The sequence below is a fragment of the Betta splendens genome, chromosome 4 (assembly GCF_900634795.4).
Source record: "Betta splendens chromosome 4, fBetSpl5.4, whole genome shotgun sequence".
In the NCBI taxonomy this organism is placed as follows: Eukaryota; Metazoa; Chordata; class Actinopteri; order Anabantiformes; family Osphronemidae; genus Betta; species Betta splendens.
In genome coordinates, this window is record NC_040884.2 from 33,296,963 (window position 1) to 33,323,468 (window position 26,506).

At 40.8% G+C, this 26,506-nt stretch overlaps 1 protein-coding gene across 23 annotated transcripts in view; it reads right to left on the minus strand.

Annotated features, from left to right (window-relative positions):
* The window catches only part of mcf2l2 (MCF.2 cell line derived transforming sequence-like 2), a 156,332-nt gene that overhangs the window by 26,392 nt on the left and 103,434 nt on the right, over positions 1 to 26,506 (minus strand). For 15 of the 23 annotated variants that reach the window (XM_055507775.1, XM_055507779.1, XM_055507767.1 and 12 more), the window contains 14 exons: positions 24,752 to 24,844; positions 24,509 to 24,601; positions 23,434 to 23,556; positions 21,822 to 21,902; positions 21,526 to 21,666; positions 21,117 to 21,209; positions 19,362 to 19,440; positions 14,724 to 14,760; positions 12,583 to 12,677; positions 12,126 to 12,161; positions 10,264 to 10,359; positions 9,111 to 9,209; positions 7,769 to 7,840; positions 6,542 to 6,652 (listed from right to left, as the gene is read on the minus strand). In XM_055507775.1, the coding sequence (XP_055363750.1) occupies positions 6,542 to 6,652; positions 7,769 to 7,840; positions 9,111 to 9,209; positions 10,264 to 10,359; positions 12,126 to 12,161; positions 12,583 to 12,677; positions 14,724 to 14,760; positions 19,362 to 19,440; positions 21,117 to 21,209; positions 21,526 to 21,666; positions 21,822 to 21,902; positions 23,434 to 23,556; positions 24,509 to 24,601; positions 24,752 to 24,844 (1,249 nt within the window). Of the gene's footprint in view, positions 1 to 44; positions 753 to 6,541; positions 6,653 to 7,768; positions 7,841 to 9,110; positions 9,210 to 10,263; positions 10,360 to 12,125; positions 12,162 to 12,582; positions 12,678 to 14,723; positions 14,761 to 19,361; positions 19,441 to 21,116; positions 21,210 to 21,525; positions 21,667 to 21,821; positions 21,903 to 23,433; positions 23,557 to 24,508; positions 24,602 to 24,751; positions 24,845 to 26,506 lie in introns of all 23 variants that reach the window. The other 8 variants (XM_055507777.1, XM_055507784.1, XM_029149148.3 and 5 more) reach the window with 6 other exon arrangements.

The window sequence follows — 26,506 nt, forward strand, 5'->3', positions numbered from 1 at the left end:
TCAATACTGCATTTGTTCTATGCTGCTCCTTGCCACGGACTCACCGTTCCCTCAAAAGGTTGTTGGACTAGTAGGACTCTGTATCTCTTCCTTTGGCCACCTTATTATTCCTGCAGGGTATCTGATCACTGGCAGGGTGTAGCTGTTTATTGCCTGGGATTTGTTCTTGCCATTGAGCTGGCTTCTTAGGACTTGCCTTACTCGTTGGAGGTATTTGGCTGTTGCCGCATTCCTTGTTGCCTGTTCAAGGTTGCCATTCGCCTGTGGCTTTCCAAGGTACTTGTAGTTGTCCTCAATATCTGCTATTATTCCTTCTGGGAGTGAGACCCCTTCTGTGTGGATTACCCTGCCTCTCTTTGTCACCATCCTCCCACATTTCTCGAGCCCGAATGACATCCCGATGTCCGAGCTGTAGATCCTGGTGGTGCTGATCAGCAAGTCGATGTCTCGCTCACTCTTAGCGTACAGCTTCCCATTGGCTTCGAGGGTGGTTCTCCACTCCCTCATTGAGTTTGCAATGAAGGCCCTTAGAGTTCTGTTGATGTTGTACAGCTCCATGCATTCAGTGATCCATGTGTGTGGCATTGAGTCATAGGCCTTCTTGTAGTCAATCCATGCTGTGCACAGGTTGGTGTGTCGCACTCTGCAGTCTTGGGCGACTGTTCTGCCAACCAGGAGTTGGTGTTTGGCTCCTCTGGTATCCTAACCAATGCCCTTCTGTGCTTCGCTCATGTATTGACCCATGTGCCCACCTTTCATAGAATAGAATAGAATGGAATAGAATGGAATAGAATAGAATAGAATAGAATAGAATAGAATAGAATAGAATAGAATAGAATAGAATAGAATAGAATAGAATAGAATAGAATAGAATAGAATAGAATGTCTTTATTAGTCCCACAGCGGGAAAGCAGTGGAAGCAATTGCAGTACAAACAATAAAAAACATACGCACATACAGTGGTACACAGTACAAGTGGAAACCTTGCTGGAATTTTTTCTTGGGTTCATCAGGACAGATAGATAAGGTCGAAGAGCAGACAGTGAGACTGTAAGGTGGGGTGGGAGGGGGTGTATCTGCATCAGTGTAGTGAAGTGTTGTTTATAGAAGTATGACCGAGGCCGACCAAGATGTATACATGTCAGTCCAACAGTTGTCCTTGACGGGAGTCACAACAGGGGAAGAGAATAGATGGAGGCCGCAGATTTTCCAATATTTCCAATCTTCCGATAAAGCAGAGCACCACCAAAGCCAATCATGAGTAGCCCTGTTATCAATGTCCAAAATATGAATAGATCCTTTGCATCCTCGATGGACAGAGGCTCCAGACACACGGGGCACCAGGAATCCCACGCGTCCCACACGTAGCCGGAGACAAAAGTCGCCAAAGGGCAGAGTGGTTCTCCTGGAGATTCTTTCCTTTGTGAAAACATTTTGTCCAGTGCGCTGAGTGACCAGTTGATTAGCTCCATGTTCAAAAATGTTATTCCAGAAAAGCAGATCAGGGTGCTCCAGAAAAAGACAAGACAAGGACACTGCAAGCAAAAGCAAAGCAGGAGCAGAGAGAAAACACGTCTGCACTCCTCGCGAGGCGGAAGTAGGAAGATGAGGAAGATCTAGGAAGTAGGAAGATCTTAGCTGCGGTGATGCCTGACACGAGCTTCCATGTTGTGTAGAGACAGGTTATTGGACGGTAGTTGGATGGGACTGTACCCTTTGAGGGATCCTTCATTATCAGGATTGTTTGCCCTTCGGTTAGCCATTCAGAGTGGGTCCCATCCCTTAGCAGCTGGTTCATTTGTGCTGCCAGGCGCTCATGGATTGCAGTGAGCTTCTCTAGCCAGTAGGCGTGGATCATGTCAGGGCCGGATGCTGTCCAGTTTTTCATACCTGAGACTCTTGTTTGTTGGATGTCTGCCACTGTGATAGTCACTGGATTCTGTTCAGGGAGGTTGCTGTGGTCTTCCCTCAGATCTACCAGCCACTGTGCATCACTGTTGTGTGACGCCCCCTTTCCCGTATACCTTTCCAATACTGTTCAGTTTCCAGCCTTGGTGGGTCTGCTCTGCTGTTATTACCCTGCCATTGAGAGTACACTTTCGCAGGTTGTGTTGCGAACAGCCGGTTTATTCGTCTGGCTTCGTTGTCTCTGGTTTATCTCTTTAGGCGGCTGGCCAAGGCTTGTAGCCTTTGCTTGGCAGTTTCGAGTGCTTCAGGTATAAGACGCGCTATATATATATATATATATATATATATATATATATATATATATATATATATATATATATATATATATATATATATATATATATATATATATATATATATATATATATATATATAGCGCGTCTTAAATGTATATAAAGCGTCTTAAATGTAAAGTAGTTTATAACTGAACTTAAAGCTATTCATGTCTAAGTCATGTCTAAGCGAGTAGAAAATTACAGTTGTTATGGATACAATGCCCTTTAGTCAAACATTCAGTCAACATCCACATGGATATTTTATTTGTTTTAATTATACTGTATCGTATGTATTACTGTATTGTAATGTTTAGCTCTAAATTTACTGGCATTTTTTGACAACTGACATAGACCAAAAGCTTCCTCAGTCTGAGGGAAGTTCCATATTATCCTTCAGTTTGGCTTCACTTCATACTTGCAAAGAACTGGCTCGTTACGTGAACAAAAGACACAAAAGTGAGTAGGTGTGATGAACCCTCCCCCAAGAAGGAAACCAGACTGAAAGAGTTGACATGACTCAACTTCCACACAACTTCACCTGAGCCATAAAAACCAGATATATTTGTAAACTGCTTAAAAAGAAAATTCTTTATGGATCCATAACTTTAAAGGTTCCACTCAAATCAAGGCTCTGTTAACATAATGCTGTATGAAGGAATTTAGTTACTGTCCATACAGTAGGACTCCCTCAGAGGACCAACAGCCTAGTGGTTAATGCAAAGAAGCTCCCAGCTAGAGACTCCTGGTGTAAACTTGCCTCTGGTGTCTTTTGTTTACCACACAAATTCAAGTGACACAAAATATAGAGATCTGCATACATATGTGTTATGAGTTATGCCAGCTCATATTCTTTCAGTTCTGTGTCATTTCAGTCACTTTAACTGCCAAATGTCACCGCAATCGGCTGATTGTGATTGCTCAATAATTTTCAAGTTAACTTACAGACTTTTCTTAAAGCAGAAACATTACCAAAAGTGCAGTAACCTTCAGTCTGAGTAAAGTTAGGCACTATCCTCTATTTACAATAGGCTTCACTTCACACCTGTAAAGAACTGGCTCATCAGTTGAACAAAGGACTGTGAGAAGGTGTGAAGACCATGTCCCCCATGAAGGACATATAATGTAGAAGCTCCTTGAGAAACATTTCTGCTCTAAAAGAATGTAGTGACCAAACTTTCAGACAACTTGGTTTAGAAAATGGTCAAATGAACTGGACGTTTATAAAATCTGTAAATAAAACTTGATAAAAAGAAAGTGTTAAGTCTAGGGCTTTAGGATATAAAAGTTTCTTATTTTAAACCACCAACTAACAAAAACAGTTTAATTAAAAACTGTGGGTGAGAAGTTGTGTGCTTTAACCACTAGGCTCTTATAAGTGATGGATGGATGAAGTAGTTCACAAATGTATTTGGTTACATCACATCAGGTAACAGCACTGCAGGACTCTGGTGCTTTGGGGAGAAGGGGGTGGTGTGAAACCAGTCTAACTAGTGCTGTGGATTGGTCGTTGTCTGAAAAGAGGCTCTCTATTGTTATGTTCATCTAAGCTTGATTAGAACATTGAAATGTTCTTTCTTCAATTTAAAACAGTTCCTAAAGCAGGCAGACTGACACACACTGCATTCAAGTGAAAAAGAATAATATATAGAATAAGAATTTAATAATTTCATTAGGTACTTTTGTGAAGTCCAACTCAACCTAATACAACCAGTAACTGATAAACCTCCAGAAGGTAGTTTGGCAGCTGTGGCAGCGTGAGCTGCCGATGCTTATCTATGATTAAAAAACAGTTAGTACAACGTTCAATTCTGAAATGAAGTCAACTTTTCAAGTTTTCTCAACTTTTTAGTTGACTGTTTAGACAGACTATTGTCTGTCTGTCTGTCTGTTTGTCTGTCTGCCCTAGCAAACAGTGTAGAACTGATATTATCAGATCTATGTCCTGTTCTCAGAACTGTGCCTATACTTGCTGTTTGACCATAACTCTACAGGTCAGATACTAAAGCTTCACCTTTTGGTTTTACCCTGGAATTGCGTCTTTGGTGCTAAAATGGGGGTGGCCTCATTAACATTTTTAACACCTTCCCCAGACAGACCAAGGAGGGGGGCTGCTGACAGTCGGCTCATGAGGGTGTGATAAGTGTGTGATCAGCGTCAGAAAGGTGACTGAGAGTCGACTGAAAATAGCGAAAACGAACCGCTCCATCTATCTATATAGCTCGCTCTGGTAAGGATACCAGAGGAGCCAAACACCAACTCCTGGTTGACAGAACAGTCGCCCAAGACTGCAGAATGCGACACACCAACCTGTGCACAGCCTGGATCGACTACAAGAAAGCCTATGACTCAATGCCACACACATGGATCACTGAATGCTTGGAGCTGTACAACATCAACAGAACTCTAAGGGCCTTCATTGCAAACTCGATGAGGTTGTGGAGAACCACCCTTGAAGCCAATGGGAAGCCACTTGCCCAAGTATCCATCAAATGTACCAAGGAGATGCACTGTCCCCACTGCTGTTCTGCATAGGTCTGACCCCCCTCAGCCAAATAATAAACAAGACTGGCTATGGATACCGACTCCGGAACGGGGCCACCATAAGTCACCTCCTCTACATGGATGACATCAAGCTGTACGCCAAGAGTGAGCGAGACATCGACTCGCTGATCCACACCACCAGGATCTACAGCTCGGACATCGGGATGTCATTCGGACTCGAGAAATGTGGGAGGATGGTGACAAAGAGAGGCAAGGTAATCCACACAGAAGGGGTCTCACTCCCTGAAGGAACAATAGCAGACATTTACAAGTACCTTGGAATACCACAGGCAAACGGCAACCTTGAACAGGCAACAAGGAATGCGGCAACAGCCAAATACCTCCAACGAGTAAGGCAAGTCCTAAGAAGCCAGCTCAATGGCAAGAACAAATCCCGGGCAATAAACAGCTACGCTCTGCCAGTGATCAGATACCCTGCGGGAATAATAAGGTGGCCAAAGGAAGAGATACAGACCACAGATGTTAAGACACGAAAGCTCCTCACCATGCATGGAGGGTTCCACCCCAAATCCAGCACCCTGAGACTGTACGCTAGCCGCAAGGAAAGAGGCCAAGGACTAGTGAGCGTGAGAGCCACTATCCAGGATGAAACATCCAAGATCCATAAGTACATCAAGGATAAGGCCCCGACAGATGACGTGCTGAGTGAATGTCTCAGGCAGTGGAGAACAGAGGATGAGATGCTGGAAGAGGGACCATCATGGGAGGACAAGCCCTTGCATGGGATGTACCACCGGAACATAACTGAAGTGGCTGATCTCAACAAATCCTACCAATGGCTTTAAAGGACTGGGCTGAAGGACAGCACAGAGGCACTCGTCCTGGCTGCACAGGAGCAGGCCCTGAGCACCAGAGCCATAGAGGCCCAGATCTACCACACCAGACAAGACCCAAGGTGTAGACTGTGCAAAGAGGCCCCTGAGACAATCCAGCACATAACTGCAGGGTGTAAGATGTTTGCAGGGAAAGCATACATGGAACGCCATAACCAAGTGGCTGGCATAGTATACAGGAACATCTGCGCAGAGTATGGACTGGAAAATCCAAGGTCAAAGTGGGAAACACCTCCCAAGGTGGTAGAGAACGAGCGAGCCAAGATCCTGTGGGACTTCCAGATACAGACAGACAGAAGGTAATGGCGAACCAACCAGACATTGTGGGGATGGACAAAGAGCAGAGGAAAGCTGTAGTGGTCGATCAATCCATCCATCCATCTATCCATCCATCCATCCATCCATCCACACACACACACACACACACACACACACACACACACACACACACACACACACACACACACACACACACACACTGGCATTATAGAAAATGATTGATGATGAGGGTGGTTGGGGTATGGACAATTACTGTGCTTTTGTAATGTTGTGGCCAGTAATTATGGTTTTGGGGACACATCATTGTTTTTTTTATTTAAAAACATCAGTTTTTCCACTGTGGTAGGTCTTAGACGATTTCTTTTTTTAACAATATTTCTTCTAGCTTAGAAAAAAAATAAAGCTCATGAAGGAAAACTCGGATTGGACTTGGATTGAATAATCAGTGAATATGATTTGGGGGTTTCAAAGTACAGAAAAGTTGCATACAAGAACGTAAACTGCACAATAAATTTAAAACACAAATGACATTATCATATCTAAAACAATATAATTTTTTTCACACATAAGTAAAATTAAATAAATACATGTTACTGTAAAAGATGAGGCCTCCTCAGCAGTTACCTGGTTGGGACGTGGATCTAGGAAGACCTGAGGTGCGACCAGCAGTGGTGGTATTGTTGTTAGTCATGCTCTGACGTTTCCTGACTGTGGCCATAGCACCGCTCAAAGTATCTGAAGTAAAGGTACGTGCATTCTTTGTGTCATCATCAATCACAATCAAAATGTAAAACGGGGCAGGTTTTAAGCTAACAAAAGCCCTCATCAGCAAACCGAATGCACAGCACATGTGGTATCTGATACGTCAGGTGCTTGTGTCTCTCAACATATTACAAATGGAACAGAAGTTATCAAAACAGGCATGCAACAAAAAGACGTAAACAATGCTTGCACAGCGAGTGTACTACTAAAAATGAACCAAAAGACTAACCAAATACATCACAACTACAGCACAACTAATGAACAAAAAAACAGGCAAATAACCCCCATTACATATGGGGTGCCAAATGTAAAAGGAGCACCTATAAATACTTTTCTCACCTTTAACTAAATGACACAACATGTTTTCTCATATTTTGTTAAATGTGCAAAAGTCTAAATGTAAATGTTAAATATAAATGTAAATGTTAAATGTTAAATGTAAATGTAAATGTTAAATGTAAATGTTAAATGTTAAATGTTAAATGTAAATGTTAAATGATCAAACTGAATATTTAAGTAGACTCCACCCCCTATTATCCTAGATCAGTGACGCGGACTCAAACACGTCAAACAGTACGCATAGCTCCGCCCACATCTGACTCTGGATCGGTGCACGAAAATACTGGAGAGAAGCCTGAAGTCGAAGCCATCATGGCCGCCAGCTCCGACTCCCTCCCGTTGGGGGAGATTGAACGGGCTGTAACGGCAGGTGTGCGGGCTGAGGCTCCGCTTCAAACTGCTGTTCTGTCGTAAACACCATTAATGAGGAGTCAAGTAGGTTTAAAAAGAATATTTCTGTGGCGCCGGTGGAGAATTAGTTGGCTAACTATACTAGCTAGCCGAAGTTACGTCCAGGCTAAAAACAAAAGTTTCCAGATCAGATGTGGGCGGGGTTTGCGAGCACTGTTTGAGGCGATTGAGTTCGTTAACATTTAACATTTAACTTTTGCACATTTAACTAAAAGTGAGAAAACATGTTGTGTCATTTTGTTAAATGCGAGAAAACTAGTTATAGGTGCTCCTTTTACATTTGGCACCCCATAATTACACTGAATGACATGCTTGCTGTGTTTTGACACATTAATGTACCTTCATAACCATAGGGTGTGGGATCACTTTTAATCTCATGTCTCTTGCTCTTTAAGCTTACAGACAGGGGGCCTAGACAGAGGAAAAGACATGAAACAAGAGATGAGAGTTAGATCGGAATGTTATTACATTTTTGGCTATTTTGCTGGTTTCCAACACTCTCTGCTCATCACCGCGATCAGGCGTTAGCTGGCTTATTCAGCTTTCGAGTGACTGTATAAACCTGACTGAAAACATCAATGTAATCTGTAGGAGCTAGAGCAAAGACCTTAAAAAAGTTGGGAAAACCAGCAGTGGCTTCAGTCTGACAGCCCTGCTTTACAGGATCACACGTGGAGTGTAGCCACACCTAGCTCATATGGGCTGTAGACTGGTTATACAGGTTGCTGAATCAGTGAATGAAGCACGGGGAGCATGCAAACTCCATAAAACCTAGCGACCAGTGGATCTTCTGGCAGTAACAGTATTAGTCACTCAACATTAATATTAAATATTCTAAAATTCTAAAATCATGTTCAGTATATGCTGCATGTGAAACAAGATGAAAAGTGAAAACACCTGTGGAATAAATCCCATGGTTAAAATGTTAACCCTCTAAAATCCATTGAAATCCCATGTTTGCTGTATTCACTCAACCTAATCCTGTGACAAGTCAAAAGTTTTGTTATTTAATGTATTTTATCATGTTTTAAATGGTGACCTAAGCCCGGAAAATATGATAAGTTTAGGTTATAGCCATGTAAACATAAATTAGGATAATCCAATAACTGGAGCTTGTTTTAGTGAATAAGAGCAAAGCGTAAATGAAAAGATCCAGAGGCTAAACAGCTGTACCCACGGCCCACGTTCACCTGCCTTTCTGTCTGCAGTGCTTTCAGTTGTTGCAAAAGTTACAATCAAAGTACAAAAAGTACTGAGTGGAAATGGATGAAAGAGGAACTATTTTTAATCTCCAGCAGCCTGCTTCAAGAAGCATTTCTCATTTATATTCCACTGATAAATTGCATGTCCGCTGCAACTTAATGTCACAGTACATCCTAAATGTCAGCATATCAAATTCCTATTTCCTGCCTTTTATGTCGAGCGTATCAAAACTCATTTACTTTTTTCCCCTTGACAATATTTTTATTTTCAATTAACATTTAATTTGCATCTTTGCATTGCAGGAAGTAAGAAAATACTGTTCTGTTCTAATAAATGAATATGATCCACATTTATGTTGCCTCATTTTCATAGTGCTGCATTACATTAATTGATTGACATAAATATGTCTGTTACATATGTTTTACATATATAAGTGCAAATAAAAAAAAAACTACAATTCTAATTGCTAATGAGGTACCTTTTGTGCGTCGTCTAGCAAAGGAGGAGGTAGAAGAGGATGCAAGAGAAGAGGTGAGGGAGAAGCGGCGGGGGACGTCTGCCTCTTTAGCAGCGGGCTCTAAAGTAAAAGTGGTGGCAGAAAGAAAGAAAGCCGAAAGAATGAAGAACCAGAGTCAGAGTCAGGAAAACACAATGATGAAAATGTTGAAGCCAAAGAGAAGAGGTGTAAAGACATTGCATCTAATGTAAATAAAGGACAAAAATAACAGATATTCAGTTTTCCATAGAAGGAACCTAGGTCTACATTTACTGTGATTAACTTTCCACTCAATCTCACAAAACAGTTTGAGTGGGGACCAGTACTTTCTGAATGTTCAGGAACAGGTGCTTCAACAATGAACAATGAACAATGAATTCTTAAACACAGTTCAGAATATTACCCAATTTTTAAAAGATGAACCAATCATACATTCTTTGGCTGATTTGTTTAATCTTTGCAAGGTTGTTGTCCTGCTTCAAAAACATGAAGTCATCATTTCTTCTAGGGAAGGTTACTGATAAAAAAGTTTACAATGATCTATTTCGAAGTTCACATTGAAATAGGATATTAGATCAAAAAAGACCAATAGCTGTCGGAAAGTTGTTGGCAGTTCAGTTATTTCCAAAACTGTTATCCAACTTAAAAAAGCCATACTTATTAGTCTCATTAACATGTTTTGTTTAGACTAAGATTATTAGATGCCAGTGAATGTGGTAAGACTCGAATTTTACTCTCCCAAAAATAAGCCTTCAAATGTCAAAAACAGGGCCGGCTCTGGGCATGGGCAAACTAGGCAGTTGGCCAGGGGGCGCAAAATCACAATCTCGCTTAGGGCACCAAAGTGACTACGGCCTGCGCCAGTCAAGAAGACTTGGAGATTAGAAGAATTCAGATACATGATCAGAGCAGTGACTATTTGGCTTTTATTATGATAGACCTGCCTGACAAAGACAGAACACTGATATAGATGAAGAAAAAGAAAAGTTAATGAACATACTTACAAATAACATGATAAATGTTATTACATATGCCATCACACAAAGAAAATCACATGAAGCAATGAGGACAACGTCAACAAAGATTTACAGTATGACGTGTGGCCCAGACAATCCGTTCAACATCACACTGTTACCTGCTGGGAGAGACCTTCTGTTGGAAAGGCCCTGTAACGTGAAGCGTTTTCTAGCATTAGCAGCTGAGTGGTTTGACTGGCTGCTGGAAGCATCAACTGAGTGGAAAAGCAAGAGGGAGCAGGGCTTAGTACAGCAGGAATGCTGAAGAAAAGACGAGACGATAAATGATGAGATAAGCTGCAAAGCATCTACAAAATATAAGAACAATATTGTGTGTGTGTGTGTGTGTGTGTGTGTGTGTGTGTGTGTGTGTGTGTGTGTGTGTGTGTGTGTGTGTGTGTGTGTGTGTGTGTGTGTGTGTGTGTGTGTGTGTGTGTGTATACTTGGGAATGGACCAAACACCATGAGGCATTTCACACATGCCACACATTAAAACACATTAGTGCTTTGTGAATAATACATGACTGTTTTAAAACACTTCATTCTCCAGGAAGAACTTCCCATAGGTATGCACTTGAAATGAGATATCTGATAAACATGCCATTACACATGAAGCTATTTAAATCATCAAACATAGCATCAACTGTCAAACCTCCGTAGATGACGGACCCACATGCACAGCACAGACAATCTTGTGTGATGGTGAAAAAGGGATTTATTCAGCAAAAGGCAGGGTCAGAGTCAGGCAGGGTCATTCACAGGTAAGCAACAGTTCTCGGTACAATGGATCAAGCAGTCTCGTTTCCGTGGACAGGCAGGGTTCGTTAACGTGCAGGTTCAGAATACAATACCGTTCAGGACAGGGCAAACTCGTGGTCAGAATAAGGTGCAGAATTGACACCATTTAGACTCGGCGGAAAGGCAGACAATGCAGACAAGGATTAGGCAGACGATGATCACGGTGGTCAGAAACAAGGTTCTGTTCACAAGGCTAGGCAAACTACAAAGACGCTGGAAAGTGGTGGAATGCACGCAACAATCTGGCAACTGGAGAGTGTGTGAGGTGGAGACTATATACTGATGCAGATTACTGATTATTGACAGGTGTGTATAATGAGGACCGGTAGTGACAGGGAAAACAGCTGTGGTGTGATTATGGCAGGATGTCCTTCAGAATAAAAGCGGAAGCAGATCTAAACTGTGACGTCAAGGGTTACAGCAACTTAACACAAAACACATTTTTATTCTGTACTTTTGCACAGACTGGCAGCTGCAGGAAAAGGAAATGATTGGATCACCGCTTTGTCTCTGCATCCTGCAGCTTTGCCTGGTCTCGTTTATTTTACTCTATACTATTTATATAGGAACCATTTACCCAGGCATATGTTTTGTTAAACTACCCAAACCTGAACAACAGCAAAAAGACTAGACTAGATTAGACTAATCACAAATTTATGACCATGAGCGGTGCAAACAGGATTAGTATTACTTTCATGTCGCTTATTTGCCGTCTTTACTCAAAGAAGACAAATACATAGTTGACACGAGTGAACCCTTCGTTCTTCCAGTGTTTGCAGAGGCCTGAGAGTGTCACAGCTCATGTCATTTAGCCACTGCACTCACTCATTTCCGGTTTTATTTTGTCACCACTTCCTGTTTAGCTCCTTACCCAGTTAGCGCTACTTTACTTCCTGTCCTAGTTATCTCCACCTGTATGTCATCAGTAATCAGTCACCCAGTACTTAAGCACCACCTCTATTCATAGTTCCCTGCCAGATTGTCTTGTGTGATTGTTTTGTGACTGACCCTGCTTTTCCTGACCTTGCCACCTGCCTCATCTGTGATACTGCCTTGCCGTTAGTCTGACCTAAGCCTGCCCCTGACCACCGACTGTCTGATCCATGCATGTACCGCTACTGCCTCAGTTGTGTATCGACCTTTGCCTGCCTGACAACGAGTTCTAATAAATCCGTATTATCACCGAGCTTTGTCTCCGCCGTGCATGTGGGTCCGCTACCTAGAGCGCCGTGACAGAGAGAGAGCCTGTTAATTTGAGGAGTACGAAATGATTCTCAATCAAATATCTAACAGACAGATGGATGGATTAATTGTCAATATACTAGACTGAGGTGTTTTGGCGTATACGTGGCGTATAGACCACAGCCACAGGAAAGGGCAGGTGTTATGTGACAATAAGGTTAAGTTTGATCATCACTTCACAATGATGACACACTTCAAATGCAAAACAATGCAAGAAATTCACAATTATAAGATGATTATGTCACTACACTAAAACACGTAGGTGATGTTAGATGGTGGATCCTATGAACACTACAGATAAACTGTTGACAACTGAGAATGAACCAACCAGTAGCTCTGTGGCTTCGGAATTTTTGATAGTAAGATTTTAATTGTTTCAGTGCCAAGTAACTTCTCACCTCTCTTCTGCCTCATCATAGGACTGCGGTTGGTCCTCTTGAAGCTGGACTCTGGACTTGATGAAGACTGCGTCAACACCATCTTACACACATTCCTGTTGAAGGAGAGTAAGAACTGACAATATGGCTGAAGCAGAGTAGCAGGACGGGTACTTCCACATTCTAATAACAGGTCATGTGTCAGGTCACAGGTTGAAATAATGTCAGTCATTGTGGTGACATTGATGTAACATTGAAAATGCTAATGGTTGATTGGTTTATATTATACTAATAGGAGGTTGTCGTTAATAATCAAGGTAACTTGCTTCACCTGTAGGATTAGTTTGGTAAGTTAGTTTGAATGTCGATTACTGGAAGCTGTGTGAATGCAGCTAGACTACTATATTTTTTAAAGAAAGAAACTTTTGTTTGTCAGACATCAATACATATGCTGGTATCAACATAAATGTAACGTTAGTCTTAGTTGTCGCATAGAGACTGTGTCTGCTCCCAGACCACCTAAACTATACAAATCACTAACAAATCGAAGTGGAGTGACTTACCAGAATTTCTTAAACATTAAAACAATTCCTCTTACAGAACAAAGTAACAGTTAGTTAATAAAGTGTGGTTTATTAAATATCAGATATCTCTAATCTAAATCCTTGTTAATAAATGACTTGATAAGTGACCATCACATAGATCTGTTCTGTCTCACTGAAACCTGGCTGCAGCAGGATGAATATGTTACTTTAAATGAGTCGACTCCAATGAGTCACATGAACTATCATGTTCCAAGAAGTACAGGTAGAGGTGGAGGAGTAGCAGCTTATTAATTACTGCTAAACCTAAACACAGTTATAACTCATTTGAAAGCCTCACTCTGAGCCTTTCTCACCCAGACTTAAGTTAACTGAAGTCTCTGAATTTTTATCTGACTTAGTTCTTAGCACGGATAAGGTCAGTGTAGTGGGAGACTTTAACATTCATGTAGATGTTGACAGTATTTGTCTCAGCACTGCTTTTAACTCATTAATGGACGCTATTGGTTTTACTCATCATGTAAATGAACCCACTCATTGTTTTAATCATACCCTCGATCTTGTCCTGACCTATGGGGTTGAAACTGATAATTTAATAGTTCTTCCCCAAAACCCTCTGTTTTCTGACTATTTCTTATTAACTTTTGAATTTACCATAAGTGATCTTGCAGCGGCTGGAAAGAACGCTTAGGACAGTCAGAAGGACAGTCTAAAAATATATAAAAAAGCTAAAAAAACATATTCCTCCTTAATTGAGGAAAACAAAAACAACCCCAGGTTTCTTTTCAGCACTGTAGCCAGGCTGACTAAGAGTCATAGCTGTGTTGAGCCTACAGTACTATCTATCTATCCTACTATAATTGACTTTATGAACTAATTTACCAATAGTAAACTATCTCCTACTCACCTACAAAGCACTTAATGATATATCACCTTCTTATCTTACACAACTTATAGTTCCTTATGCTCCCAGCAGAACACTTCATTTTCAGAGCGCTGGGCTACTTAGGGATCCTAGAGTCTTTAAATGTAAAACGGGTGGCAGAGCTTTTAGCTACCAAGCTCTCCTGTGGAACCAGCTCCCTGTTAAGGTTTGAGAAGCTGACACAATCTCTACCTTTAAGTCTAGACTAAAAACCTTCCTTTTGGATAAAGCATCAGAACCATCTATTACAGTAGTTAAGCTGCAATAGACATAGACTGCTGGGGGCCTTCATTTATACATTGAGCTCCTCCTTCTATGTCTTCTATTCAATAACCTTCCATCATTTTTCCATGTTTAACTAATTTTTCTCTTTCTCTCCAATAGTTGTGGTTCTCCCCCCCTCTCTCTCTCCCACTCTATCCTCACCTATGTCTTTGATAGGAAGCTCTGGATCCAACCATCCTGCCTGTGCTCTGTTGTTGCTGTGCTTTTCTCTCTCTCTATCCCCTCATCCCAACCGGTCGAGGCAGATGGCCACCCACATCCAGCCTGGTTCTGCTGAAGGTTTGTTCCTTGTTGTTCCTCTCCACTGATGCTAATTATTACAATTAAAGGCTTGCTGTGTGTGGGATTTTTTTGGTTTAGTTATCTAAGGTCTTAAACCCCTGCTGGGTGGCATGAAGGTCAATACAAACCTCGTGGGGCCCCCGCAGATGTTGAGCTGACTGGCTTCTGTGAAGACAAGGAAAACATGACACGGTGTTACATACTGCTTATCCAAAAATAAATATTTTTCTTCTTTAGTCTATAAAAAATGTTACAGAAAGTATTTCTATTAGCATTTTCTGATACTCTTACTCAGTGTCTAAAAAAAGCTGCTGACATATCCAAAAAAAATGAATGGATGTACAGTATAGACATTCAGGCAGGTTGGGGGCCTCTTCTTTTCCAGAGGGACGATTGTTGTCGTTTTGTAGCAGGTTAGTACAATGCTCTGGCTGAGGGAGAGTTTGAAAATTGAGGTGAAGACATCAGCCAGCTCTTTAGCACAATCTGAGGGCCCTCCCAGGAATGTTGTCTGGGCCAGCTGCCTTGCGGATGTTGATCTTCCTCAGGGCGTTTTGTGTCTCAGCTGAGGTTATTGTAAATGGGGGTGATGTGCTGCAGACCTTGCCATATCTGCCTGAGATCAGCTGTACAGTAGAAACCATCTAGCCTCTGCTTATATGGTCTTTTGACCGTTGTTATGGCTCTTCTCAGCTCGTACTTTGCCACCTTGTACTCTGTCTCATTCCCTGATCTAGCAAGAGATCGAGCACACAGCACGTGGCTTACCTGACATTAAGCAAAGTCCTGTATGCTAATAGAAGAATCTTCCTTAGTGGCTACGGTCTGAGAGACCAAAGTGAGGTCGAGGCGCAGCCTTGTATGCACCACGTATATGGCTGTAGACATGATCCAGTGTGTTCTTCTTGTCATGGGTTTGAATGTTTACGTGTTGGTTTTATTTTGGGAGTATAGTACATAAATTACAATGGTTGAAATCACCAGCAACGAAAAAAACAGCATCAGGGCGAGCTGTCTTCAGCGTGCTGATAGTGTCATGGAGGGTGCCTAGTGCGGCTGTAGAGTTGGCTCATGGGTGAATGTAAACTGTGTCCAAAAACACAGCGGTAAAATCTAGACGTAGGTAGTAGGGTTGGCATAGCAAAAACTCCATGTCTGGTGAGAAATGCTTTATAACAGTCTTCACATCTCCACACCACGAGTTGTTTACGAACACACGCACCCACTCCGCCTCTGTCCCTACCCAATGCTGCAGTTTGGTCTCCTTAGTGAATGGAGTGAGTCTCTAGTTGAACAGCTGATTCTGGGACTTCCTCTGAGAGCCAGGTCTTGGTAAAGATCAGAGCGCAACAACAAGTCGTAAGTGCAACTGTTACATTGAGAGTTTAAACTGAGGAGTTTTTCTGAAGTTGTGGAGTTTGTGTTTCGTTAACTTCCGTTTCGTTAACTTCCGCCTCTCGAGGAGTGCAGACGTGTTTTCTCTCTGCTCCCACTCTGCTTTTGCTTGCAGTGTCCTTGGCTTGTCTTTTTCTGAGCACCCTGATCTGCTATTCTGGAATAACATTTTTGAACATGGAGCTAATCAACTGGTCGGATTGAAGGACTGATAATTAACATCTCAGCTCGTTCGGATGATTTGCATCAGAGGATGACCCGGATTGAGGGACTGATCAGTAACATCTCAGCTCGTTCGGATGCCCGGATTGCAGGACTGACTAATAAGATCTCAGCCCGTTCGGAGGAAGACAAGGGACTGAGGGCTTAAAATCTGCAGACAGACTGAACACTTGGTTACTATGGTGACAGGCTTGTCTGACAGGCGAGGAGATGTCACGGGTGACCCATGGTCCCACAAGAGACGATGAAGCCCTGAGTTCTGACCGATTGGAGTATTGATCTAGACAAATTACTCATGGATTGTTAAAATTTATTAGAATTGGCTGTGTATTACTCTGTCCCTTCTCCCTCACCCCTCCCTTCTCGGGTCCAATCTAGCTCACCAGCTGTGCCTCTATCTATCCTCTTCCCCTGTTGTGACTCCCTTCAAGGACAACTGTTGGACTGACCTGTAAACATCTTGGTCGGCCTCGGTCATACTTCTATAAACAACACTTCACTACACTGATGCAAATACACCCCCTCCCACCCCACCTTACAGTCTCACTGTCTGCTCTCCGACCTTATCTATCTGTCCTGATGAACCCAAGAAAACATTCCAGCAAGGTTTCCACTTGTACTGTGTGCCACTGTATGTGCGTGTTTTTTATTGTTTGTACTGCAATTGCTTTCACTGTCGGACTAGCGCCGGGTAACCTGGCTGCTGATGGGAATTTCCCCGCTGTGGGACTAATAAAGGCATTCTATTCTATTCTATTCTATTCTATTCTATTCTATTCTATTCTATTCTATTCTATTCTATTCTAATCTCCCATCCTGTGCCAAGGTTTGTACTTTGTGGTGTCTCTGTGTTTAGGTTGGTAGTTGGTACTGATTTTTAGTTCTGACTTTGTCTAGAGCTTTCGTCCTGCCGAGCAGTGAGTTTATGTTTTTGTGTTACAGTATATGTTTAATAAATTAACTGTCAATCTCAGTGCGGAGTTTGGGTCGTTGCATTTGGGTTCTACCCCTCACCTGTCTCATCAAGCGGTATGGGGGGAGTTCGTAACAGTTAATAGCATGAGAGGAGCCAATCATTACATTGGGAAGCCTCACCTATAAACACTGTAAATCACTGTATGTAGTATTACATGGGCTGGAAGTTACAGTTTGTCATTTTTCTAACAACTCAAAATTAGAAAAAAGAAAATTAGAAACCTGCTTTTATTAGTGAGATTTCTTTAGTGAGACTATTCCTGAAATTGAAGGAATGAAGGAATTAAAGAATATTGTACTGGCACTTGAACATATTGACCCCAACTAGCAAATATTATTAAAACAAATCACAGTCTAGGACAATTCATTTAAAAGCAAAGTTGTGCACTGGACTGCAGTAACGTACAAAATCATCTCATGACAAACTAAATGTAAACATTAACTTGTAAGGTCCAGTATATGAGCACACGTATTGTGTTGGTTAATGATATTTCAGGACTATAGCATCCAAAGCCAATTGACATTACAACATTAACCCTCTGGTCATGTTCTAGTCAAATCTGACCAATTTACAAATTAAAACAGTCAGAAATATTTTTGACCTGATTTATTCACGGCTTTATAATATCCTCAACACTATGCAATTGAATATACAAAAGTGATGATCACCTTTCATTGAATTTTGAGTGTTTTATTCAACCTTGTTACATCTGTGGTGGTCCCAGTGTATTCATAGGAAATGAATGGGTATCCAGTCTATAATAATCAATCACACAGAAAAGTTCAGGCTGAACAATATATTTGGCTGGTACATGGATTGACGCATGCACGCACGCACGCACGCACGCACGCACGCACGCACGCACGCACGCACGCACGCACGCACGCACGCACGCACGCACATTGTTCACAGCTAAAGAATGTTGAATAGCAATTTGGTGGTGAAAAATCTTTTTTTGTGCTAATTTTGCCTCATTCCCAGCAACAACTGGAAACTGACTGAAGTAAATGTGGGGTCCAACTCCCGGACAGGACCACAAAGCTACTGTTCTACCATGTTGCTTGGTTTTCCTACCAGTGTCTGTGCTGCTGGACTCTAGTGTCTGTGATACTCTCTCCACTAGTACTTTAGTTTTAAGTCCAAACTTATGTTAACCGTTTTTTTGTATATAAATCACTGTCCACAGTGCTAACCTTTATTGAAGTAAAGGGGATCTGCACATCCTTACATTTTTCTTCTTAGAAAGTTTTTGACTTTTCTTGTCTTCATTTCAACCCTAAATTTCCTTTGGCTCTCTGTCTTTTTGTGTGTGTGTATTTATCCACTATTTTCTTCTGTTGTCTCCATAGAACTTCCAATACCCTCTCTATTCTTTTCTAAAGTCAATTTCAGCCTCTCACTTACATTTTCCTCTACCTCTTCACATGCAGAGTAAATAACGCAAATGCATTCTCTGCACCGAAGCCTTCTACAGCCTCTGCTCTCTAGACTTCATGACACGGCTGCTGTTATTAGTCTGCTCACACACACAGATGAGTTGTCAGTGGGGCAGAGTGTGTGACACACAGAGTGGTTTTTCTGTCAGTCAGAACCACAAAGTGAAACTGTGGCTGAGGACTGAGAGGAGCAGAGAAAGACAGGAGAAGAGATGGTTACTGAGATTGGTGGACTCAGAGACTAAAAAATTTATAGTGAGTGCACAAGAGTTTCCTTTTACCAGGATCTATGCATATTGTAGTTACTCTAACAGTCCTTAAACCAGCTAATAACTCCCTAGTGATTTTTTTTCTTCTCTTGGCTCTCTTGACCCTAAATTGGCTCCATAAACATTAATTCATCACATATAATAATTTGTAAAATTAATTACTAATGTAAAAATCATACAATGTATCAAATTCAAATTATACTCAAGCTTAAGTTGTACAGTATAGCAGCTCTGCCACCAGTGTGTAAATGGGTGAATGAGAAGCATTGACAACTGCGCTGAGTACCAGTAAAGTACAAAAGCAATTTACAAGTGCAAAGCATTTACAATAATGGGCTGTTTGTTTGCTCTAGTTTTAGGGTTAAAGTTGGAGTTTGTTTTTTGTTAGGATTAGACATCTGATAATTACAGCACGTGGATGCTCAAGGATGAAATTATTTGGTTATGTTTGGGTGTGTATGTTTGTACCTCTGCAAGCCTCTAGCTGACCTGTAAGAACTTTCCGAATCTCTGACACCCACATATTTTTTACATCCATGGAGGGAGCCTAAGGGAGAGAAAGACACAGTCACACACAGCCTATTTAAAATGAGTGACAGGCCAAAAACATCAAAACCACTTGTTTAATTAATTCTGCAGTAGAACCTCAGCAACCACCTCCATAACAAACATACAGTAGAATTACGACCTTTCTGAAATACTTAACCAATTTTCAATGGGGGTTGACCAAAAACATGTCGACTAGTATTTAAGAATGAAAGGACACTCAGATCTGCAGTTGCGGATTCTGCTTACAGAGGAACATATTTGTGTTAGGCATCATCAGTTTTGGGCTACATGTAAACAAAGGACTACTCGTACCTATAGTAGCTTCAGGATGCCAAGGAGAAACCAGAAAAAAACAGCCCGGACAGAATGGTCACATGAGCACTGAGTAAGTAATATATTCTACCTTTTATTGGTTTAGCTAGTGTTTTTAGCGTGTTTAGACTGTCAAAAGTAGCATAAGTGTAACGTTAGCTAGTGCATTAGCTTTAAGTGGCTGTAAGCAACTCTAATACTAATACTCTAATACAAATAACTTCAATTTTTAGGCAATATAGGCTTCTGGAAGACTCTTGGAAGACTTAAGGCAGATAAAGAAAAGAAGAAGGTGGCTGTGGAATCTGTAGCTTAACAGCAGTTAACAACTGTCTGCTTTGATTAATTAAAAAGCTGCTAAACAATGTCTGTATTCAAATACACTGTAAAAATATAAACTTTTCTTAAAAACGCAAAGCAATGTCCGATTGTTTGTCTGTAAAGCAGAGGAGTAACACGCCTCACAGCCGGTGGATTACTGTAGGTAAATCCAATGGCTGGATCTCGGGCTCAACAACAAAGTGCAATGCATTCTGGGTGTTGTAGGATATTACCACAAACATAATAATGCCGCTTTTTCCTGTTCTCTCTGGACATAGACCATAAGTGTTAAATATAAATTATATATAATAATATATATTATTACATATAAAAATGTTAAATACAACTATAAATTTGCACATTTTTGTTAATAAAAAGAGCAAATTTTTATAACAACTTGCTATTCAGCAGTAACCTATCCCCCTTTAAGCAGTGGGAAATTACAACCTTGTAAAAGTTGAAAGAATAGCAGAGTTGTTGTACTGTATTAAATTAGATGGCAGTTGTACCCAATATAACCTGGAGAAGTAAAAGTAAATATGCATATAGAAAAGCCAGCTGAGATGTTAGGCGGTGCTCAGTGGCCCAGTGTAGTACAACACTGTCCCCAAGAGGAGGATTGTGGATACTAAAAGCCACCAAAGTATCAGTGACAAAAATCAATAGCAATTTAGCATTTTGTTTTACAATATACAATATTTTTGTCCTTTTATTAATCTCTAAAATAAACATATTCTCCTCTACACGACTAAATGATTTAATTAAATAGTTAATAAATTACAGACATAAAACATGTTTTAGTTTAAACTCACGGTTTCTATACATCTATTACATTGTAAAATATCACACTATTTGTAAAGTGTGCGCCTTGCATTCAAGCCCTTAGTTACATATCAGCAGTTTTTCATCAAAAAAACATTAAATATCAGAGTAAATGAATATTTTCTCAAATGACGCTGCAGACGTTAGAAAGTCGCCCACAGCATTCAAGCTGAACAGAAGAAAAAGACAGGTTTGTTCTTCCAGCTGCATTCAACATACCTGGATGATGTAAACCTCATCTCTGCCATTGTACCACACCTCAAATTTCTTGTTATCACCTTTGATGTTCTCTGTGATGCCCACTGAACTCATCTGGGGACAAACAGTGGAAGGCAATATAAGAGCCAACATTGTATGGGGAACCTTTGCTCTCTTAACCTCCAAGCTTGGATGTGTTCTGATTTTAGTTCCAGTGCAAAATAAAAAAAAGCCTGGATTGCTAGAAAGAAAATATTTAAAGTTTAACACATTGTATTTGTTTTTGTAATGAGATTCATTTATGTCAGTTTTGTTGGTAGGACTAGTTTTATAATTTGTCCAAGATGTCTTTATATAGGATTAAGCTAAAACACAAATTCTATGTTAGCTACTTTGTAATAAAAAAATACCAGTGTTGTCTGTGTCTGACCTTGAGCATGTGTTTGAAACTGTAGGATGGAGTTTTGTCTTGTGCTTCTGTGTTCTCTTCTCGTTTCTTACAGAACAGCAATATCTTGTCATACAGGAAAAGATGTCTCTGCATGGGCTTAAACCTGGCCAGGTCCTTCACCTGAAATAATTCATTATTCATTTTATTTCCTTGCCCAAATGTCTATCCAAGGCCTTCATTCCACATCCCAGGCTATTCTGGAACACATATGCCAAAATGTAACTTTTTGTAGTAACCATAAAAAATATACAATAAGATGATACAATAAGTGATACCTTACTGTGGCCTTTTTTGTGGTCGGTCCACACGCTGAAGGATCCCTGCATCAGCAACTTCCCCAGTTCACTTAGGTTTCCCTGCGGCATCAACACACAAAGTCAAAAGTCATGAATCCTGTTTTTTGTTCTAGGAAGAGTTTGCATTTCAGTATTTTCATTTTAAAAGGCCAAAAACATGTTATGTTATTGAAGAAGTGGATTAAAACATTCCCTGATAACATATGATCCAGTTCATAAGCTATAAGGAGGGAACAGCAAAACACACTGGGCACACTAAATTGGGAAGCATCAAGTTTTAAATGCAATATCAATAGATATCCAGCAGATGTCGCCATCGAAGCTGAATCAAAGCCCTTCAACAGTAGCTTAATTTTGCTTTAGAGCTCCCCCAGGGCAACCTAGTGGTAAAACGTGGCACATCTCTACCCTCAGTATCCCATACACTCGAGTCCCTTTGGCATAAGCTGCACTTCTCCAAAGCAAGTTGTAAAAGTATTATGCAATAATATATTTTATACTTTCATGGAGGTAATTCTTAAGCCTTAAACAGAAATTATTAATTTAAATACCATCATACACAAAAACTACACAATAACCACAGTGAATAAAAAACAGTTTTATGATGCTGTGATCTTATGAGCAACTCCACACTGTACACACACCCTGTGAAGAGCAGCATGTGTCTGTGGATCCAAACTTTAAGGTTATGAATGGGGAAGCATGTAATGAAGTTTTCAGAAAAATGTCCAGAAGCCCTGAACCAAGTGTCATGGATCCCTGCTTCTTAGCTCTGTTTTTTTCGTTTCCTGTTTTATTTTGTTTCTTCTGGTGTAGTTCCTGTGTATTATTTCCGTTCTGCTTCACACCTGGTTAAGTGTCTCACCAGCTACTGTCAATTACTCATTATTCCAGTATTTAGTCTTCAGTACTTACCCAGTTCAGTGGCCTGATTGGTTGAGCTTCATTCTAACGCTTCAGCACTCCTGTTTAGTAAGTCTTGCCTGTGAACTGAACCTTGACCTTGTTTTGACCCTGCCCTGCCTGCTCCCTTGGATTTGTACTTGGACTCAGCTTTTTGTATTTTTGACCTCTGTGTGAAACTTGTAACAGAGGGCAGTTCTACCAAAATCAAATTATTTATATAAATATTTATATATAATATGTAACTAAAAATTACATGTATCTGTTGAGACAAAGAATCCTATACCCTCATAGTTAGTACTAGAGGGCAAGGACCATGTACAGTATGTAGCATAAGAAAGGGAACAAAAGCAAACAGAAGAATGGCCCAAACTGTATATACTGTATATAGTAGGACAATAAGTGGTAATGATTTAAAAAAAAACTTAATCATGAAACTTCATGAACTTCTTCATCTGCCCCAAACCTTCCAATGAATCAGATTAACCCTGAGTAACAATAATTGTTTGGGTTAATACTGTAATAAATGTTTGCTGTATTATACAGTGATTACTGGTAAATCTGGAAAAACAACAGGTTTAACAATATCTCACAAGTCAGGCCTTTATTTCCACAGCAAGTCCACACTGAATCACACTTCACACAGCCACTAATAAAGTGTTATACATGATGAATCATCGGTACTGACCTCAAAACCAGTGATGGCTATTTGGTGCATGGAGTCATTGACAGACTTGATGATGTTGAGCACTGTAGCTAAAGCCTCTTCCAGCTCAGTTGTCCCATCACCCTTGCTGCATTTTAACATCTCCTGGGAAGGATATATACAAATTTCAGATATGAGTATTTTATTAGCAATGGCTATCAGTCTGAGACATTATTTCTCTAGAGGTTTTGGCTCAACCATTGTTTAGACCTAACTCAAGTTACACTGATATAAGTTGGGTTACCATACACCCCCATCTACCATACCTAGGATAAAGTTACTGATCTCCTTGGGGAAATTGTGTTTGCTGCAGTTGACCCATACCCTCACTGGGTGAGCAGTGGGCAGCCACACATAGGTTCTCGGGGATCTAGTGTGAAGCGTCTTGCTCAGGGACACACCTTGTGGGATCAACTGGGTTCAAAATGGAGACCTTCTGCTTCTGCTTCCAAGAATACAACGCTCTAACCTTTGCTGTCCTCTGGCCTGAAACATCCTTGCCCACTGCCCAATTGCATTACTTCCTCTTCCCTGCATTTTTGTTAGGTTAAAACTGTCTTCATCCAACAACACACACACACACACACACACACACACACACACACACACACACACACACACACACACACACACACACACACACACACACACACACACACACACACACACATTCTTGTACATACATCAAAGTGAGGACATCTATTGACATAATGACTTCCCTAGCCCCTTACCCTAACCCTATTCATCACAATTAAAGGCAGACGTCTAATCCTTGCTGTAATCCGAACCAAAACTCAATTCTAACCTCAGCCCTAAAATCACATCTTAACCCTCAAACAGGCCTTCAAAGAAGTGAGGAACGGTCAAAATGTCCTCACTTTGTCAAAATGTTCTCACTTTGGTAGGAAAATACGTTTTTTGGTTCTCACTTTGATGCAAGTACAAGTACACACACACAAACACACACACACACACACACTATATATATATATATATATATATATATATACACACTGTATGCACAGCATTTCTTTACATGTTCCAGTGTGCGTGACACCTTAAGCATGAGCTGGTACTTGGTGATCCTCTGGACAGGTTTTAGCAGGTAGGCATCCAGGGACAGTTTATGGTCCAATTTCTTCTGGCATTCCTTTTGTCAGATATTGAAATAATTAATTATCATTAACAGCCTGTGTCCAAAACAACCAACAGGACTGAATAGGACATACACACTCTGATCTTGTTATTCATTTTGGGGCTGGTACAGGTAATGCATACAGTAGATGTGTCCTGACGTTACCTGAAAGAAAAGGCTGTCTCCACACTGTCTCCACAGGACTTCAGAGCGGGGTTTATTCTGACAGTACTTCTCATATATTTGTAGCTCTTCTTTCTGAAAGTGCAAAGCCTGTTAATTTCTACAGTTTGCAAAGTGTTTTAAGTTGTACGTTAACGTTAAAAACCCCAGTAGCACAGCAGAGTGACGGACAAATGGTTAAATTTTTAATTTAACACATTAATAAAAAACTATAAAAACACCAGAATAAACTAAAGAACCACTTCAGAAAACAAGGACAAAAAAAGTTCAGGAGGGCAAAAGAACCTCAACATGTTCAGGAACATGGCCTCTTAAAAAAAAGACTAGGGCCTGGAAACTGAACAGTGGCAAGAGGTGGTTGGAGTCGCATGAGGACTCAAATGACAGAGGAATGACATCAGATGACTTGTCCGTGGCAGAGTGAATGGGAGGGTGTGTATGCACTGAAGACAGGGGGAAAGACACAGGTGAGTGTAGTTTGGGTTAATAATCTGGCATTGGGTTACGGGAAAAATAGGAAGTGGGAGTGGGGAGCTGAGGCTGGAGACAGAGACTGTAAGGATAAGAAGGAAGAACAGGCCAGATCCCACAATCATCTCATTACCTGCTCTGCTCATGTTACTCTGCGGGACATTAATAATCCAATCCAAACTTGTCTTTGTAAGAGTTATATGGTGCTGAACCCTGTTGTAATGAACTATGGGCAAGAGGTAGGGGACATCCTAAGGACACCTTTTAATTACCACATACACAGACAGACAACCACACTCACACCTATGGACCATTTAAAGTCTCCAGTGAATCTGACTATAGGAGGAATCTGGAGGGTTCACAGAGAAGAACTTTTCCTTTATCTTTTTAGTTCCTAATGTGTGTATAGTGTTTAGTTCCAAACACTGTAGACATTGGAGAAATTCTTTCACATCTGACCAGAAACTGACCCTTAAAAATATGAACCCCCTCTTATAGAAGCAAGATAAAGTGTTTACATGTGGTTTGTTTTAAATTCAGATTTAATACCACAACTGCAACTATTACAGCATGTTTAAAAATAGCTTGGACAAAAAAACTAGTGTATTGCATTGATTTTTTCCTGTGTAACTATGAATACAGCTTGTAATTGTAGCACTACATAGGTATACCACAAATGAACCTTTAGCCTTATGTGTTGTGCCCTCGACCTTTTTGGCATTTCTCTTCCCTCTGTTTGTTCTCTCTTTCTCGCTGTCCTTGCTCTCCCAGAGTATTTCACTCTCCCTCCCTGGGGTGGAGTATGCAAAATCTCAGGTGCCAGACCTTGTCCAAGATTGATACTTATTCTCTAAAAGACCCTTAACCCTCATCAAAGTCTGCTTCTTAAGCGTTCACCCTGTAAGGGTGTTGTTTTATTGGTCTCGCTCCCCTAATGTCTATGCCATGAGATGACGTGTTCCTGAAGAAACAGGGACTTTAGAAGCAAACTAAACAAGGTTCTTCTGTTACTAATTTCTTGAGCTATTCATTTTGGGAAGATCTGCAGCTCTTAAACAGCCTTGCAGCCTGAAGCACAACCGGAAAATCGCAAAACTTATCATCTTCCATTACCTTGTTATTGTCACAAAACTGTACTGAAAGTAAAAGTGGGGTGAACTATGAACTAGTAAGCTGAGGCAATTCTACTTCCAAGTTATCCAAGACATATAACTAGGACAGATACCAACTGAGTGTTTCAAAAATAAATTAATATATGAAGTAAAT